Raw genomic sequence first — 15,914 nt, 5'->3', positions numbered from 1 at the left:
TGCGAATCGGGGTTTTCTGCAATCTCACTCTGCATTGTACAGAAAATACACAATGGGGTAGAATTTCCCCCGGTGCGGATTTTGGGTAGCCAGCCGGCGGAGTACGGCCCATCGGCTGCCTGATAATCCTGGCGTGAGATCTGGCCAATTTTGAGCTCGGGCCTCATTAGCATTCAGCCGGTGGGCTGCGGGTGGAAATGGGCGCCTCGTGGCCACCCGCCAAATCCAAGTTGCCGCTGTATCAGACATCGCAGACAGCTCCCCGGCTGCAGGAAGTTAGGTTTGTCAGGGGGAGATCTGATCTTGGCGGGGGGTGGGGGGAGATCTGGCTGGTCTCGTGCTCAGAGGAGAACTCCTGCTTCTCCAAGCCTCAGAAGAAACATTCTGTAAATTAACATTCTTGAATAATTTTTTACAGAAAGTACAACAACACCTGCAGCAACTACAGCAGGTACGTACTGTACATTTCATTGTGACTAATGTCAGGCACTGAAAGGACTGCAGAAAATTAAAAATGAGGTTGATGAATTTGATGTTTTTGAAAGTATTTTACTGCCTATTCGTTTGTGTTGATTGCATTAATTCATTTGCTGAAAACATGAAATAAGACCCCAAATATTGCTAAATATTTACTCATCTGAGAAGGAAAGTAATATGAAATGGAAAAAAGCAATAAAATATTTTAAAATGGATTAAATTGTTGGGTTTTAACGAACAAAATGATTGTCAGTCTTCAGATATCAACCTAACTTGGCATTCTGATTTGTAATTCCAAATGACAAATTATTGATTTTTGTAAATTAACATTGCTGAATACGTCTCACAGTTAAAACAGCAGCGACAGCACCCACAGCAAGTATGTTCTGTACATTTCATTGTGGTTGTAATGTAAAACCCTTGAGTGAAATCACGGGAGGTGAATTTCCTCAAGGCTTCTCTTCTCCGCCACTGTAATTTTGGTGAAAGTTTGGCGGAAACACCCATTACTCGCAGAAATGGGATTTTCCCCAAAATTTAGGGCAACGCGGTGGGAATGTCTGAGAGAAATTCCCGCCCTAAGATTACATTTATTTGCAATATAAATCATGCAGCGCCGGCAATTTTCATAAATGTTACTGTCCAGAATACTCCAAAAGACCTCCTACCTGTTTTAGTAAGTTAACCACTTTATAACAAAAAGGTACCTTTTTTCTGTGCTGAATGTTTAATTTGTACAGATTTGTTACAAGAAATGGCACAGATAGGGCGAATCGGGGTTTTCTGCGAGCTCAGTCTGCATTGTACAGAAAATACACAATGGGGACTTTGGGCAGCCAGCTGGTGGAGTGCGGCCCATCGACTGCCTGATAATCCTGGCGGGAGAGCGAGTCCATTTTGAGCTCGGGCTTCATTAGCTTTCAGCTGGTGGGCTGAGGGTGAAAATGTGCGCCTCGTGGCCATCCGCCAGATCCAAGTTGCTGCTGAATCAGACACCGCAGGCGGCTTCCAGGCTGCAAGAAGGTAGGTTCGTCAGGGGGAGATCTGATCTCGGCGAGGGGTGGGGGAAGTCCCAGGCTGGTCCCATGGTGCTCAGAGGAGAACTTCTGCTTCTCCAAGCCTCAGAAAAAATATTTGCCTTTGTGCTCCTCTTCGGTTGGACTGGCATTTGAGCTCGGGCCTCATTAGCATTCAGCCGGTGGGCTGCGGGTGAAAACGTGCGCCTTGTGGCCATCTGCCAGATCCAAGTTTCTGATGAATCAGACATTGCAGGCGGCGTCTGGGCTGCAAGAAGGTAGGTTCGTCAGGGGGAGATCTGATCTCGGCGGGGGGGTGGGGGAAGATCTGGCTGGTCTCATGGTGCTCAGAGGAGAACGCCTGCTTCTCCAAGCCTCAGATAAAACATTTGCCTTTGTGCCCCTCTTCGGTTGGACTGGCATTTGATACTCAACCGAGTGTGCACTGCAGACACCCCCCAGTAAATCATAGGACACCGATTTGCATATTAAAAGGGCCTACCGCCTGTCTCAAGCAGGCACTCCGGCCAGGCAGTGGTAACCCCAGGGAAAATACGTCCATAACTAAGGCTTTTGAAGAGATACTTGATGTGAATTGAAACACAATCAATCTGATGAATTTGGTTGTTATTTTGTGCAACTGCGAGAAATTTTTCAAAGAAAGAACTTTTACATTGTTGATGTACAACACCGGATTATGACAACTACAGCTTTACTCAGGAAGTCTTTTCTGACTCAAGCAGTTTATCAATTTGGTGCAAAAGACCAGGGAATGGAAATCTACCATCAATGGAATAATTCTGATTGGAGGAACAGAGAGATCTGCGGGTGCAGATAATAGATCCTTAAAAACAGGATTGCAGGTGGGCAAAGCCATAACAAGAGCAACTGGATTGCTGGGGTTTATATCAATTGTCGTTGAATACAAGAACAAAGACAGGATAGCAAATTGTTCAAAGCATCAGCTGTGCCACATTGTGAATATTGAGTGCAATTGTGTCAACTTCATTATGGAATGGATATAGAAATCATAGAAAAGATGAAATTCAGATCATTAGGATGATACCAGGGATGAAAACATAGAGCAATGATGAAACATTTAAACAAAACATGGCTGTATTCACAGGAGAAGGTTAAAGGGATTGAATGGAAGTGTTCCAAAATTTATGACAGGGTTCCAGAGTGAAATATTCTATGTAATCGTTAACAAAAATGGACGTCAACTCAGGCTTAGAAATGCAAGGATGTATGGGGAGAGTAGAAGCAATTCTTTTCCTGGAAAGGATGTTTAGAATATGAAATGCATTACAACAAGTGGTCATTAGCTAATCAATCACAGCATTTGGAAGGATACATCATGACATAACAAGAAAAATATGAAAGCATGAAGGGAGAGTCCAGAAATGTCGGATTAGAGTGCAAACTTCAAGAAGCAAATATTCTTATGCAATCCTTTCATGAAACAAGGGTCTGAACAAAAGCTTTTTTCTGCAAGAAATTCATTCCAATCTTGAATATTCTTCATATGATTTTTGTAAATTAACATTCCTGAATACCTTTTTTACAGAAAATACAACAACACCTGCAGCAACTACAGCAGGTACGTACTGTACATTTCATTGTGACTAATGTCAGGCACTGAAAGGACTGCAGAAAATTAAAAATTAGGTTGATGAATTTGTTTTAGAAAGTATTTTACTGCATATTGGATTGTGTTGATTGTATGAATTCATTTGCTGAAAACATGAAATAAGACCCCAAATATTGCTAAATAATTACTCATCTGAGGAGGAAAGTAATATGAAATGGAAAAAAGCAATAAAATATTTTAAAATGGATTAAATTGTGGGGTTTTAATGAACAAAATGATTGCCAGTCTTCAGATATTAACCTAACTTGGCATTCTGACTTGTGATTCCAAATGACAAATTATTGATTTTTGTAAATTAACATTGCTGAATACCTCTCACAGTTAAAACAGCAGCAACAGCACCCACAGTAAGCATGTTCTGTACATTTCATTGTGGCTGTAATGTAAAATCATTGAATGGAATCACGGGAGGTGAATTTCCTCAAGGCTTCTCCCTCTCCACCACCGTAACTTTGGTGAAAGTTTGGAGGAAACACCCATTACTCACGGAAATGGGATTTTCCACCAAATTTACAGCAATGTGCTGCTAATATCTCAGAGAAATTCCCATCCTAAGATTCCATTTATTTGTTATATAAATCATGCAGCTCCGGCAATTTTCATAACAGTTACTGTCCAGAATACTCCAAAAGACTTCCTGCCTGTTTTAGTAAGTTAACCACTTTATAACAAAAAGGTACCTTTTTTCTGTGCTGAATGTTTTAATTTATACAGATTTGTTACAAGAAATGGCACAGATAGGGCGAATCGGGGTTTTCTGCAAGCTCACTCTGCATTGTACAGGAAATACACAATGGGGTAGAATTTCCCCCGGTGTGGACTTTGGGCAGCCAGCCGGCGGACTGCGGCCCATCAGCTGCCTGATAATCCTGGCGGCAGATCTGGTCCATTTTGAGCTCGGGCCTCATTAGCATTCAGCCCGGTGGGCTGCGGGTGAAAACGTGCGCCTCGTGGCCACCCACCAGATCAAAGTTGCCGCTGTATCAGACATCGCAGACGGCGTCTGGACTGCAAGAAAGCAGGTTCATCGAGGGGAGATCTGATCTCGGCGGGGTGTGGGGGAAGATCTGAAATAACAACAGAAAATGCTGGAAAAACTCAGCAGGCCAGGCAACATCCGTGGAGAGAAAATAGAGTCAACGTTTTGGGTCAAACCCTTTGTCAAGACTGAAGGCCAGGCTGGGAGAGAACAAAACAGAAGTGAAGAGACATTAAGAGGTATTCAAAACGAGACGAGATGGTGCTAGGACTAGTGGAGACAAAAGATGGCTCTAGATTAGGTGTGAAATGCGCTGGCAGAATGGGAGACCGCTGCCATGTGGGAGAGAAAAAAGGGGAGGGGGGAAAGGTCCAAAACAAAGGTGTGGATAAAAAATAAGTAAAAATGTAATAGGGGCCGAGGTTATGATCTGAAATTGTTGAACTCGATATTGAGTCTGGAAGGCTGTAAAGTGCCTAATCGGAAGATCTGGTTGGTCTCATAGTGCTCAGAGGATAACTCCTGCTTCTCCTCAGAAAAAACATTTGCCTTTGTGCCCCTCTTCAATTGGACTGGCATCTAACACTCAACCGAGTGGGCACCGCACACGCCCCCGAGTAAATCATAGCACACCGATTTGCATATTAAAAGGGCCTACCACCTGGCCCAGGCAGGCACTCCGGCCAGGCAGTGGTAACTCCTCGGGAAAATATGTCCATAACTAAGGCATCTGAAGACATTCTTGATGTTAATTGAAACACAATCAAACTGATGAATTTGGTTGTTATTTGGTACAACTGCGAGAAATTTTTCAAAGAAAGGACTTTTACATTGCTGATGTACAACACCGGTTTATGACAACTACAGCTTTACTCAGGAAGTCTTTTCTGATTCAAGCAGTTTATCAATTTGGTGCAAAAGACCAGGGAATGGAAATCTACCATCAATGGAATAATTCTGATTGGTGGAACAGAGAGATCTGTGGGTGCAGATAATAGATCTTTAAAAACAGGATTGCAGGTAGGCAAAGCCATAACAAGAGCAACTGGATTGCTGGGGTTTATATAAATTGTCTTTGAATGCAAGAACAAAGACAGGATAGCAAATTGTTCAAAACATCAGCTGTGCCACATTGTGAATATTGAGTGCAAGTTTGTCAACTTCATTATGGAATGGATATAGGAATCATAGAAAAGATGAAATTCAGATCATAAGGATGATACCAGTGATGAAAACATAGAGCAATGATGGAACATTTAAACAAAACATGGCTGTATTCACAGGAGAAGGTTAAAGGGATTGAATGGAAGTGTTCCAAAAATTATGATAGGGTTTCAGAATGTAAATAACTGAAATATTCTACATAATCATTAATAAAAAGGGACATCAACTCAGGCTTAGAAATGCAAGGATGTTTGGTGATAGTTTGGCGGAAACAACCATTACTCACAGAAATGGGGTTTTCCCAAAATTTAGGACAACGCGGTGGGAATGTCTCAGAGAAATTCCCGTCATAAGATTCCATTTATTTGCTAAATAAATCATGCAGCGCCGGCAATTTTCATAACAGTTACTGTCCAGAATACTCCAAAAGACTTCCTGCCTATTTTAGTAAGTTAAGCACTTTATAACAAAAAGTTACTTTTTTTCTGTGCTGAATGTTTTAAGTTGTACAGATTTGTTACAAGAAATGTCACAGATAGTGCGAATCGGGGTTTTCTGCAATCTCACTCTGCATTGTACAGAAAATACACAATGGGGTAGAATTTCCCCCGGTGCGGATTTTGGGTAGCCAGCCGGCGGAGTACGGCCCATCGGCTGCCTGATAATCCTGGCGTGAGATCTGGCCAATTTTGAGCTCGGGCCTCATTAGCATTCAGCCGGTGGGCTGCGGGTGGAAATGGGCGCCTCGTGGCCACCCGCCAGATCCAAGTTGCCGCTGTATCAGACATCGCAGACAGCTCCCCGGCTGCAGGAAGTTAGGTTTGTCAGGGGGAGATCTGATCTTGGTGGGGGGGTGGGGGGAGATCTGGCTGGTCTCGTGCTCAGAGGAGAACTCCTGCTTCTCCAAGCCTCAGAAGAAACATTCTGTAAATTAACATTCTTGAATAATTTTTTACAGAAAGTACAACAACACCTGCAGCAACTACAGCAGGTACGTACTGTACATTTCATTGTGACTAATGTCAGGCACTGAAAGGACTGCAGAAAATTAAAAATGAGGTTGATGAATTTGATGTTTTTGAAAGTATTTTACTGCCTATTCGTTTGTGTTGATTGCATTAATTCATTTGCTGAAAACATGAAATAAGACCCCAAATATTGCTAAATATTTACTCATCTGAGAAGGAAAGTAATATGAAATGGAAAAAAGCAATAAAATATTTTAAAATGGATTAAATTGTTGGGTTTTAACGAACAAAATGATTGTCAGTCTTCAGATATCAACCTAACTTGGCATTCTGATTTGTAATTCCAAATGACAAATTATTGATTTTTGTAAATTAACATTGCTGAATACGTCTCACAGTTAAAACAGCAGCGACAGCACCCACAGCAAGTATGTTCTGTACATTTCATTGTGGTTGTAATGTAAAACCCTTGAGTGAAATCACGGGAGGTGAATTACCTCAAGGCTTCTCTTCTCCGCCACTGTAATTTTGGTGAAAGTTTGGCGGAAACACCCATTACTCGCAGAAATGGGATTTTCCCCAAAATTTAGGGCAACGTGGTGGGAATGTCTCAGAGAAATTCCCGCCCTAAGATTACATTTATTTGCAATGTAAATCATGCAGCGCCGGCAATTTTCATAAATGTTACTGTCCAGAATACTCCAAAAGACCTCCTGCCTGTTTTAGTAAGTTAACCACTTTATAACAAAAAGGTACCTTTTTTCTGTGCTGAATGTTTAATTTGTACAGATTTGTTACAAGAAATGGCACAGATAGGGCGAATCGGGGTTTTCTGCGAGCTCAGTCTGCATTGTACAGAAAATACACAATGGGGACTTTGGGCAGCCAGCTGGTGGAGGGCGGCCCATCGACTGCCTGATAATCCTGGCGGGAGAGCGAGTCCATTTTGAGCTCGGGCTTCATTAGCTTTCAGCTGGTGGGCTGCGGGTGAAAATGTGCGCCTCGTGGCCATCCGCCAGATCCAAGTTGCTGCTGAATCAGACACCGCAGGCGGCTTCCAGGCTGCAAGAAGGTAGGTTCGTCAGGGGGAGATCTGATCTCGGCGAGGGGTGGGGGAAGTCCCAGGCTGGTCCCATGGTGCTCAGAGGAGAACTTCTGCTTCTCCAAGCCTCAGAAAAAATATTTGCCTTTGTGCTCCTCTTCGGTTGGACTGGCATTTGAGCTCGGGCCTCATTAGCATTCAGCCGGTGGGCTGCGGGTGAAAACGTGCGCCTTGTGGCCATCTGCCAGATCCAAGTTTCTGATGAATCAGACATTGCAGGCGGCGTCTGGGCTGCAAGAAGGTAGGTTCGTCAGGGGGAGATCTGATCTCGGCGGGGGGGTGGGGGAAGATCTGGCTGGTCTCATGGTGCTCAGAGGAGAACGCCTGCTTCTCCAAGCCTCAGATAAAACATTTGCCTTTGTGCCCCTCTTCGGTTCGACTGGCATTTGATACTCAACCGAGTGTGCACTGCAGACACCCCCCAGTAAATCATAGGACACCGATTTGCATATTAAAAGGGCCTACCGCCTGTCTCAAGCAGGCACTCCGGCCAGGCAGTGGTAACCCCAGGGAAAATACGTCCATAACTAAGGCTTTTGAAGAGATACTTGATGTGAATTGAAACACAATCAATCTGATGAATTTGGTTGTTATTTTGTGCAACTGCGAGAAATTTTTCAAAGAAAGAACTTTTACATTGTTGATGTACAACACCGGATTATGACAACTACAGCTTTACTCAGGAAGTCTTTTCTGACTCAAGCAGTTTATCAATTTGGTGCAAAAGACCAGGGAATGGAAATCTACCATCAATGGAATAATTCTGATTGGAGGAACAGAGAGATCTGCGGGTGCAGATAATAGATCCTTAAAAACAGGATTGCAGGTGGGCAAAGCCATAACAAGAGCAACTGGATTGCTGGGGTTTATATCAATTGTCGTTGAATACAAGAACAAAGACAGGATAGCAAATTGTTCAAAGCATCAGCTGTGCCACATTGTGAATATTGAGTGCAATTGTGTCAACTTCATTATGGAATGGATATAGAAATCATAGAAAAGATGAAATTCAGATCATTAGGATGATACCAGGGATGAAAACATAGAGCAATGATGAAACATTTAAACAAAACATGGCTGTATTCACAGGAGAAGGTTAAAGGGATTGAATGGAAGTGTTCCAAAATTTATGACAGGGTTCCAGAGTGAAATATTCTATGTAATCGTTAACAAAAATGGACGTCAACTCAGGCTTAGAAATGCAAGGATGTATGGGGAGAGTAGAAGCAATTCTTTTCCTGGAAAGGATGTTTAGAATATGAAATGCATTACAACAAGTGGTCATTAGCTAATCAATCACAGCATTTGGAAGGATACATCATGACATAACAAGGAAAATATGAAAGCATGAAGGGAGAGTCCAGAAATGTCGGATTAGAGTGCAAACTTCAAGAAGCAAATATTCTTATGCAATCCTTTCATGAAACAAGGGTCTGAACAAAAGCTTTTTTCTGCAAGAAATTCATTCCAATCTTGAATATTCTTCATATGATTTTTGTAAATTAACATTCCTGAATACCTTTTTTACAGAAAATACAATAACACCTGCAGCAACTACAGCAGGTACGTACTGTACATTTCATTGTGACTAATGTCAGGCACTGAAAGGACTGCAGAAAATTAAAAATTAGGTTGATGAATTTGTTTTAGAAAGTATTTTACTGCATATTGGATTGTGTTGATTGTATGAATTCATTTGCTGAAAACATGAAATAAGACCCCAAATATTGCTAAATAATTACTCATCTGAGGAGGAAAGTAATATGAAATGGAAAAAAGCAATAAAATATTTTAAAATGGATTAAATTGTGGGGTTTTAACGAACAAAATGATTGCCAGTCTTCAGATATTAACCTAACTTGGCATTCTGATTTGTGATTCCAAATGACAAATTATTGATTTTTGTAAATTAACATTGCTGAATACCTCTCACAGTTAAAACAGCAGCAACAGCACCCACAGTAAGCATGTTCTGTACATTTCATTGTGGCTGTAATGTAAAATCATTGAATGGAATCACGGGAGGTGAATTTCCTCAAGGCTTCTCCCTCTCCACCACCGTAACTTTGGTGAAAGTTTGGAGGAAACACCCATTACTCACGGAAATGGGATTTTCCACCAAATTTACAGCAATGTGCTGCTAATATCTCAGAGAAATTCCCATCCTAAGATTCCATTTATTTGTTATATAAATCATGCAGCTCCGGCAATTTTCATAACAGTTACTGTCCAGAATACTCCAAAAGACTTCCTGCCTGTTTTAGTAAGTTAACCACTTTATAACAAAAAGGTACCTTTTTTCTGTGCTGAATGTTTTAATTTATACAGATTTGTTACAAGAAATGGCACAGATAGGGCGAATCGGGGTTTTCTGCAAGCTCACTCTGCATTGTACAGGAAATACACAATGGGGTAGAATTTCCCCCGGTGTGGACTTTGGGCAGCCAGCCGGCGGACTGCGGCCCATCAGCTGCCTGATAATCCTGGCGGCAGATCTGGTCCATTCTGAGCTCGGGCCTCATTAGCATTCAGCCCGGTGGGCTGCGGGTGAAAACGTGCGCCTCGTGGCCACCCACCAGATCAAAGTTGCCGCTGTATCAGACATCGCAGACGGCGTCTGGACTGCAAGAAAGCAGGTTCATCGAGGGGAGATCTGATCTCGGCGGGGTGTGGGGGAAGATCTGAAATAACAACAGAAAATGCTGGAAAAACTCAGCAGGCCAGGCAACATCCGTGGAGAGAAAATAGAGTCAACGTTTTGGGTCAAACCCTTTGTCAAGACTGAAGGCCAGGCTGGGAGAGAACAAAACAGAAGTGAAGAGACATTAAGAGGTATTCAAAACGAGACGAGATGGTGCTAGGACTAGTGGAGACAAAAGATGGCTCTAGATTAGGTGTGAAATGCGCTGGCAGAATGGGAGACAGCTGCCATATGGGAGAGAAAAAAGGGGAGGGGGGAAAGGGCCAAAACAAAGGTGTGGATAAAAAATAAGTAAAAATGTAATAGGGGCCGAGGTTATGATCTGAAATTGTTGAACTCGATATTGAGTCTGGAAGGCTGTAAAGTGCCTAATCGGAAGATCTGGTTGGTCTCATAGTGCTCAGAGGATAACTCCTGCTTCTCCTCAGAAAAAACATTTGCCTTTGTGCCCCTCTTCAATTGGATTGGCATCTAACACTCAACCGAGTGGGCACCGCACACGCCCCCCAGTAAATCATAGCACACCGATTTGCATATTAAAAGGGCCTACCACCTGGCCCAGGCAGGCACTCCGGCCAGGCAGTGGTAACTCCTAGGGAAAATATGTCCATAACTAAGGCATCTGAAGACATTCTTGATGTTAATTGAAACACAATCAAACTGATGAATTTGGTTGTTATTTGGTACAACTGCGAGAAATTTTTCAAAGAAAGGACTTTTACATTGCTGATGTACAACACCGGTTTATGACAACTACAGCTTTACTCAGGAAGTCTTTTCTGATTCAAGCAGTTTATCAATTTGGTGCAAAAGACCAGGGAATGGAAATCTACCATCAATGGAATAATTCTGATTGGTGGAACAGAGAGATCTGTGGGTGCAGATAATAGATCTTTAAAAACAGGATTGCAGGTAGGCAAAGCCATAACAAGAGCAACTGGATTGCTGGGGTTTATATAAATTGTCTTTGAATGCAAGAACAAAGACAGGATAGCAAATTGTTCAAAACATCAGCTGTGCCACATTGTGAATATTGAGTGCAAGTTTGTCAACTTCATTATGGAATGGATATAGGAATCATAGAAAAGATGAAATTCAGATCATAAGGATGATACCAGTGATGAAAACATAGAGCAATGATGGAACATTTAAACAAAACATGGCTGTATTCACAGGAGAAGGTTAAAGGGATTGAATGGAAGTGTTCCAAAAATTATGATAGGGTTTCAGAATGTAAATAACTGAAATATTCTACGTAATCATTAATAAAAAGGGACATCAACTCAGGCTTAGAAATGCAAGGATGTTTGGTGATAGTTTGGCGGAAACAACCATTACTCACAGAAATGGGGTTTTCCCAAAATTTAGGACAACGCGGTGGGAATGTCTCAGAGAAATTCCCGTCATAAGATTCCATTTATTTGCTAAATAAATCATGCAGCGCCGGCAATTTTCATAACAGTTACTGTCCAGAATACTCCAAAAGACTTCCTGCCTATTTTAGTAAGTTAAGCACTTTATAACAAAAAGTTACTTTTTTTCTGTGATGAATGTTTTAAGTTGTACAGATTTGTTACAAGAAATGTCACAGATAGTGCGAATCGGGGTTTTCTGCAATCTCAGTCTGCATTGTACAGAAAATACACAATGGGGTAGAATTTCCCCCGGTGCGGATTTTGGGTAGCCAGCCGGCGGAGTACGGCCCATCGGCTGCCTGATAATCCTGGCGTGAGATCTGGCCAATTTTGAGCTCGGGCCTCATTAGCATTCAGCCGGTGGGCTGTGGGTGGAAATGGGCGCCTCGTGGCCACCCGCCAGATCCAAGTTGCCGCTGTATCAGACATCGCAGACAGCTCCCCGGCTGCAGGAAGTTAGGTTTGTCAGGGGGAGATCTGATCTTGGCGGGGAGTGGGGGGAGATCTGGCTGGTCTCGTGCTCAGAGGAGAACTCCTGCTTCTCCAAGCCTCAGAAGAAACATTCTGTAAATTAACATTCTTGAATAATTTTTTACAGAAAATAGAACAACACCTGCAGCAACTACAGCAGGTACGTACTGTACATTTCATTGTGACTAATGTCAGGCACTGAAAGGACTGCAGAAAATTAAAAATGAGGTTGATGAATTTGATGTTTTTGAAAGTATTTTACTGCCTATTCGTTTGTGTTGATTGCATTAATTCATTTGCTGAAAACATGAAATAAGACCCCAAATATTGCTAAATATTTACTCATCTGAGAAGGAAAGTAATATGAAATGGAAAAAAGCAATAAAATATTTTAAAATGGATTAAATTGTTGGGTTTTAACAAACAAAATGATTGTCAGTCTTCAGATATCAACCTAACTTGGCATTCTGATTTGTAATTCCAAATGACAAATTATTGATTTTTGTAAATTAACATTGCTGAATGCGTCTCACAGTTAAAACAGCAGCGACAGCACCCACAGCAAGTATGTTCTGTACATTTCATTGTGGTTGTAATGTAAAACCCTTGAGTGAAATCACGGGAGGTGAATTTCCTCAAGGCTTCTCTTCTCCGCCACTGTAATTTTGGTGAAAGTTTGGCGGAAACACCCATTACTCGCAGAAATGGGATTTTCCCCAAAATTTAGGGCAACGTGGTGGGAATGTCTCAGAGAAATTCCCGCCCTAAGATTACATTTATTTGCAATATAAATCATGCAGCGCCGGCAATTTTCATAAATGTTACTGTCCAGAATACTCCAAAAGACTTCCTGCCTGTTTTAGTAAGTTAACCACTTTATAACAAAAAGGTACCTTTTTTCTGTGCTGAATGTTTAATTTGTACAGATTTGTTACAAGAAATGGCACAGATAGGGCGAATCGGGGTTTTCTGCGAGCTCAGTCTGCATTGTACAGAAAATACACAATGGGGACTTTGGGCAGCCAGCTGGTGGAGTGCGGCCCATCGACTGCCTGATAATCCTGGCGGGAGAGCGAGTCCATTTTGAGCTCGGGCTTCATTAGCTTTCAGCTGGTGGGCTGCGGGTGAAAATGTGCGCCTCGTGGCCATCCGCCAGATCCAAGTTGCTGCTGAATCAGACACCGCAGGCGGCTTCCAGGCTGCAAGAAGGTAGGTTCGTCAGGGGGAGATCTGATCTCGGCGAGGGGTGGGGGAAGTCCCAGGCTGGTCCCATGGTGCTCAGAGGAGAACTTCTGCTTCTCCAAGCCTCAGAAAAAATATTTGCCTTTGTGCTCCTCTTCGGTTGGACTGGCATTTGAGCTCGGGCCTCATTAGCATTCAGCCGGTGGGCTGCGGGTGAAAACGTGCGCCTTGTGGCCATCTGCCAGATCCAAGTTTCTGATGAATCAGACATTGCAGGCGGCGTCTGGGCTGCAAGAAGGTAGGTTCGTCAGGGGGAGATCTGATCTCGGCGGGGGGGTGGGGGAAGATCTGGTTGGTCTCATGGTGCTCAGAGGAGAACGCCTGCTTCTCCAAGCCTCAGATAAAACATTTGCCTTTGTGCCCCTCTTCGGTTGGACTGGCATTTGATACTCAGCCGAGTGTGCACTGCAGACACCCCCCAGTAAATCATAGGACACCGATTTGCATATTAAAAGGGCCTACCGCCTGTCTCAAGCAGGCACTCCGGCCAGGCAGTGGTAACCCCAGGGAAAATACGTCCATAACTAAGGCTTTTGAAGAGATACTTGATGTGAATTGAAACACAATCAATCTGATGAATTTGGTTGTTATTTTGTGCAACTGCGAGAAATTTTTCAAAAAAAGAACTTTTACATTGTTGATGTACAACACCGGATTATGACAACTACAGCTTTACTCAGGAAGTCTTTTCTGACTCAAGCAGTTTATCAATTTGGTGCAAAAGACCAGGGAATGGAAATCTACCATCAATGGAATAATTCTGATTGGAGGAACAGAGAGATCTGCGGGTGCAGATAATAGATCCTTAAAAACAGGATTGCAGGTGGGCAAAGCCATAACAAGAGCAACTGGATTGCTGGGGTTTATATCAATTGTCGTTGAATACAAGAACAAAGACAGGATAGCAAATTGTTCAAAGCATCAGCTGTGCCACATTGTGAATATTGAGTGCAATTGTGTCAACTTCATTATGGAATGGATATAGAAATCATAGAAAAGATGAAATTCAGATCATTAGGATGATACCAGGGATGAAAACATAGAGCAATGATGAAACATTTAAACAAAACATGGCTGTATTCACAGGAGAAGGTTAAAGGGATTGAATGGAAGTGTTCCAAAATTTATGACAGGGTTCCAGAGTGAAATATTCTATGTAATCGTTAACAAAAATGGACGTCAACTCAGGCTTAGAAATGCAAGGATGTATGGGGAGAGTAGAAGCAATTCTTTTCCTGGAAAGGATGTTTAGAATATGAAATGCATTACAACAAGTGGTCATTAGCTAATCAATCACAGCATTTGGAAGGATACATCATGACATAACAAGGAAAATATGAAAGCATGAAGGGAGAGTCCAGAAATGTCGGATTAGAGTGCAAACTTCAAGAAGCAAATATTCTTATGCAATCCTTTCATGAAACAAGGGTCTGAACAAAAGCTTTTTTCTGCAAGAAATTCATTCCAATCTTGAATATTCTTCATATGATTTTTGTAAATTAACATTCCTGAATACCTTTTTTACAGAAAATACAATAACACCTGCAGCAACTACAGCAGGTACGTACTGTACATTTCATTGTGACTAATGTCAGGCACTGAAAGGACTGCAGAAAATTAAAAATTAGGTTGATGAATTTGTTTTAGAAAGTATTTTACTGCATATTGGATTGTGTTGATTGTATGAATTCATTTGCTGAAAACATGAAATAAGACCCCAAATATTGCTAAATAATTACTCATCTGAGGAGGAAAGTAATATGAAATGGAAAAAAGCAATAAAATATTTTAAAATGGATTAAATTGTGGGGTTTTAACGAACAAAATGATTGCCAGTCTTCAGATATTAACCTAACTTGGCATTCTGACTTGTGATTCCAAATGACAAATTATTGATTTTTGTAAATTAACATTGCTGAATACCTCTCACAGTTAAAACAGCAGCAACAGCACCCACAGTAAGCATGTTCTGTACATTTCATTGTGGCTGTAATGTAAAATCATTGAATGGAATCACGGGAGGTGAATTTCCTCAAGGCTTCTCCCTCTCCACCACCGTAACTTTGGTGAAAGTTTGGAGGAAACACCCATTACTCACGGAAATGGGATTTTCCACCAAATTTACAGCAATGTGCTGCTAATATCTCAGAGAAATTCCCATCCTAAGATTCCATTTATTTGTTATATAAATCATGCAGCTCCGGCAATTTTCATAACAGTTACTGTCCAGAATACTCCAAAAGACTTCCTGCCTGTTTTAGTAAGTTAACCACTTTATAACAAAAAGGTACCTTTTTTCTGTGCTGAATGTTTTAATTTATACAGATTTGTTACAAGAAATGGCACAGATAGGGCGAATCGGGGTTTTCTGCAAGCTCACTCTGCATTGTACAGGAAATACACAATGGGGTAGAATTTCCCCCGGTGTGGACTTTGGGCAGCCAGCCGGCGGACTGCGGCCCATCAGCTGCCTGATAATCCTGGCGGCAGATCTGGTCCATTTTGAGCTCGGGCCTCATTAGCATTCAGCCCGGTGGGCTGCGGGTGAAAACGTGCGCCTCGTGGCCACCCACCAGATCAAAGTTGCCGCTGTATCAGACATCGCAGACGGCGTCTGGACTGCAAGAAAGCAGGTTCATCGAGGGGAGATCTGATCTCGGCGGGGTGTGGGGGAAGATCTGAAATAACAACAGAAAATGCTGGAAAAACTCAGCAGGCCAGGCAACAT

At 42.2% G+C, this 15,914-nt stretch overlaps 1 protein-coding gene across 3 annotated transcripts in view; it reads left to right on the top strand.

Annotated features, from left to right (window-relative positions):
• LOC147120494 (mucin-13-like) overlaps positions 1-15,914 on the top strand; it is a 170,608-nt gene that overhangs the window by 36,626 nt on the left and 118,068 nt on the right. For all 3 annotated transcript variants that reach the window (XM_085986498.1, XM_085986500.1, XM_085986499.1), the window contains exons 9-13: positions 3,061-3,093; positions 6,246-6,278; positions 8,888-8,920; positions 12,072-12,104; positions 14,714-14,746. In XM_085986498.1, coding sequence (XP_085842624.1) covers positions 3,061-3,093; positions 6,246-6,278; positions 8,888-8,920; positions 12,072-12,104; positions 14,714-14,746 — 165 coding nt within the window. The remainder of the gene's footprint in view (positions 1-3,060; positions 3,094-6,245; positions 6,279-8,887; positions 8,921-12,071; positions 12,105-14,713; positions 14,747-15,914) is intronic.

The sequence above is a fragment of the Somniosus microcephalus genome, chromosome 4, assembly GCF_052327205.1.
Source record: "Somniosus microcephalus isolate GS21.2 chromosome 4, FLI_Smic_1.0, whole genome shotgun sequence".
Lineage (NCBI taxonomy): Eukaryota > Metazoa > Chordata > Chondrichthyes > Squaliformes > Somniosidae > Somniosus > Somniosus microcephalus.
Note: the sequence above shows the minus strand (reverse complement) of the source record. Positions and strands in the feature narration are given on the sequence as shown.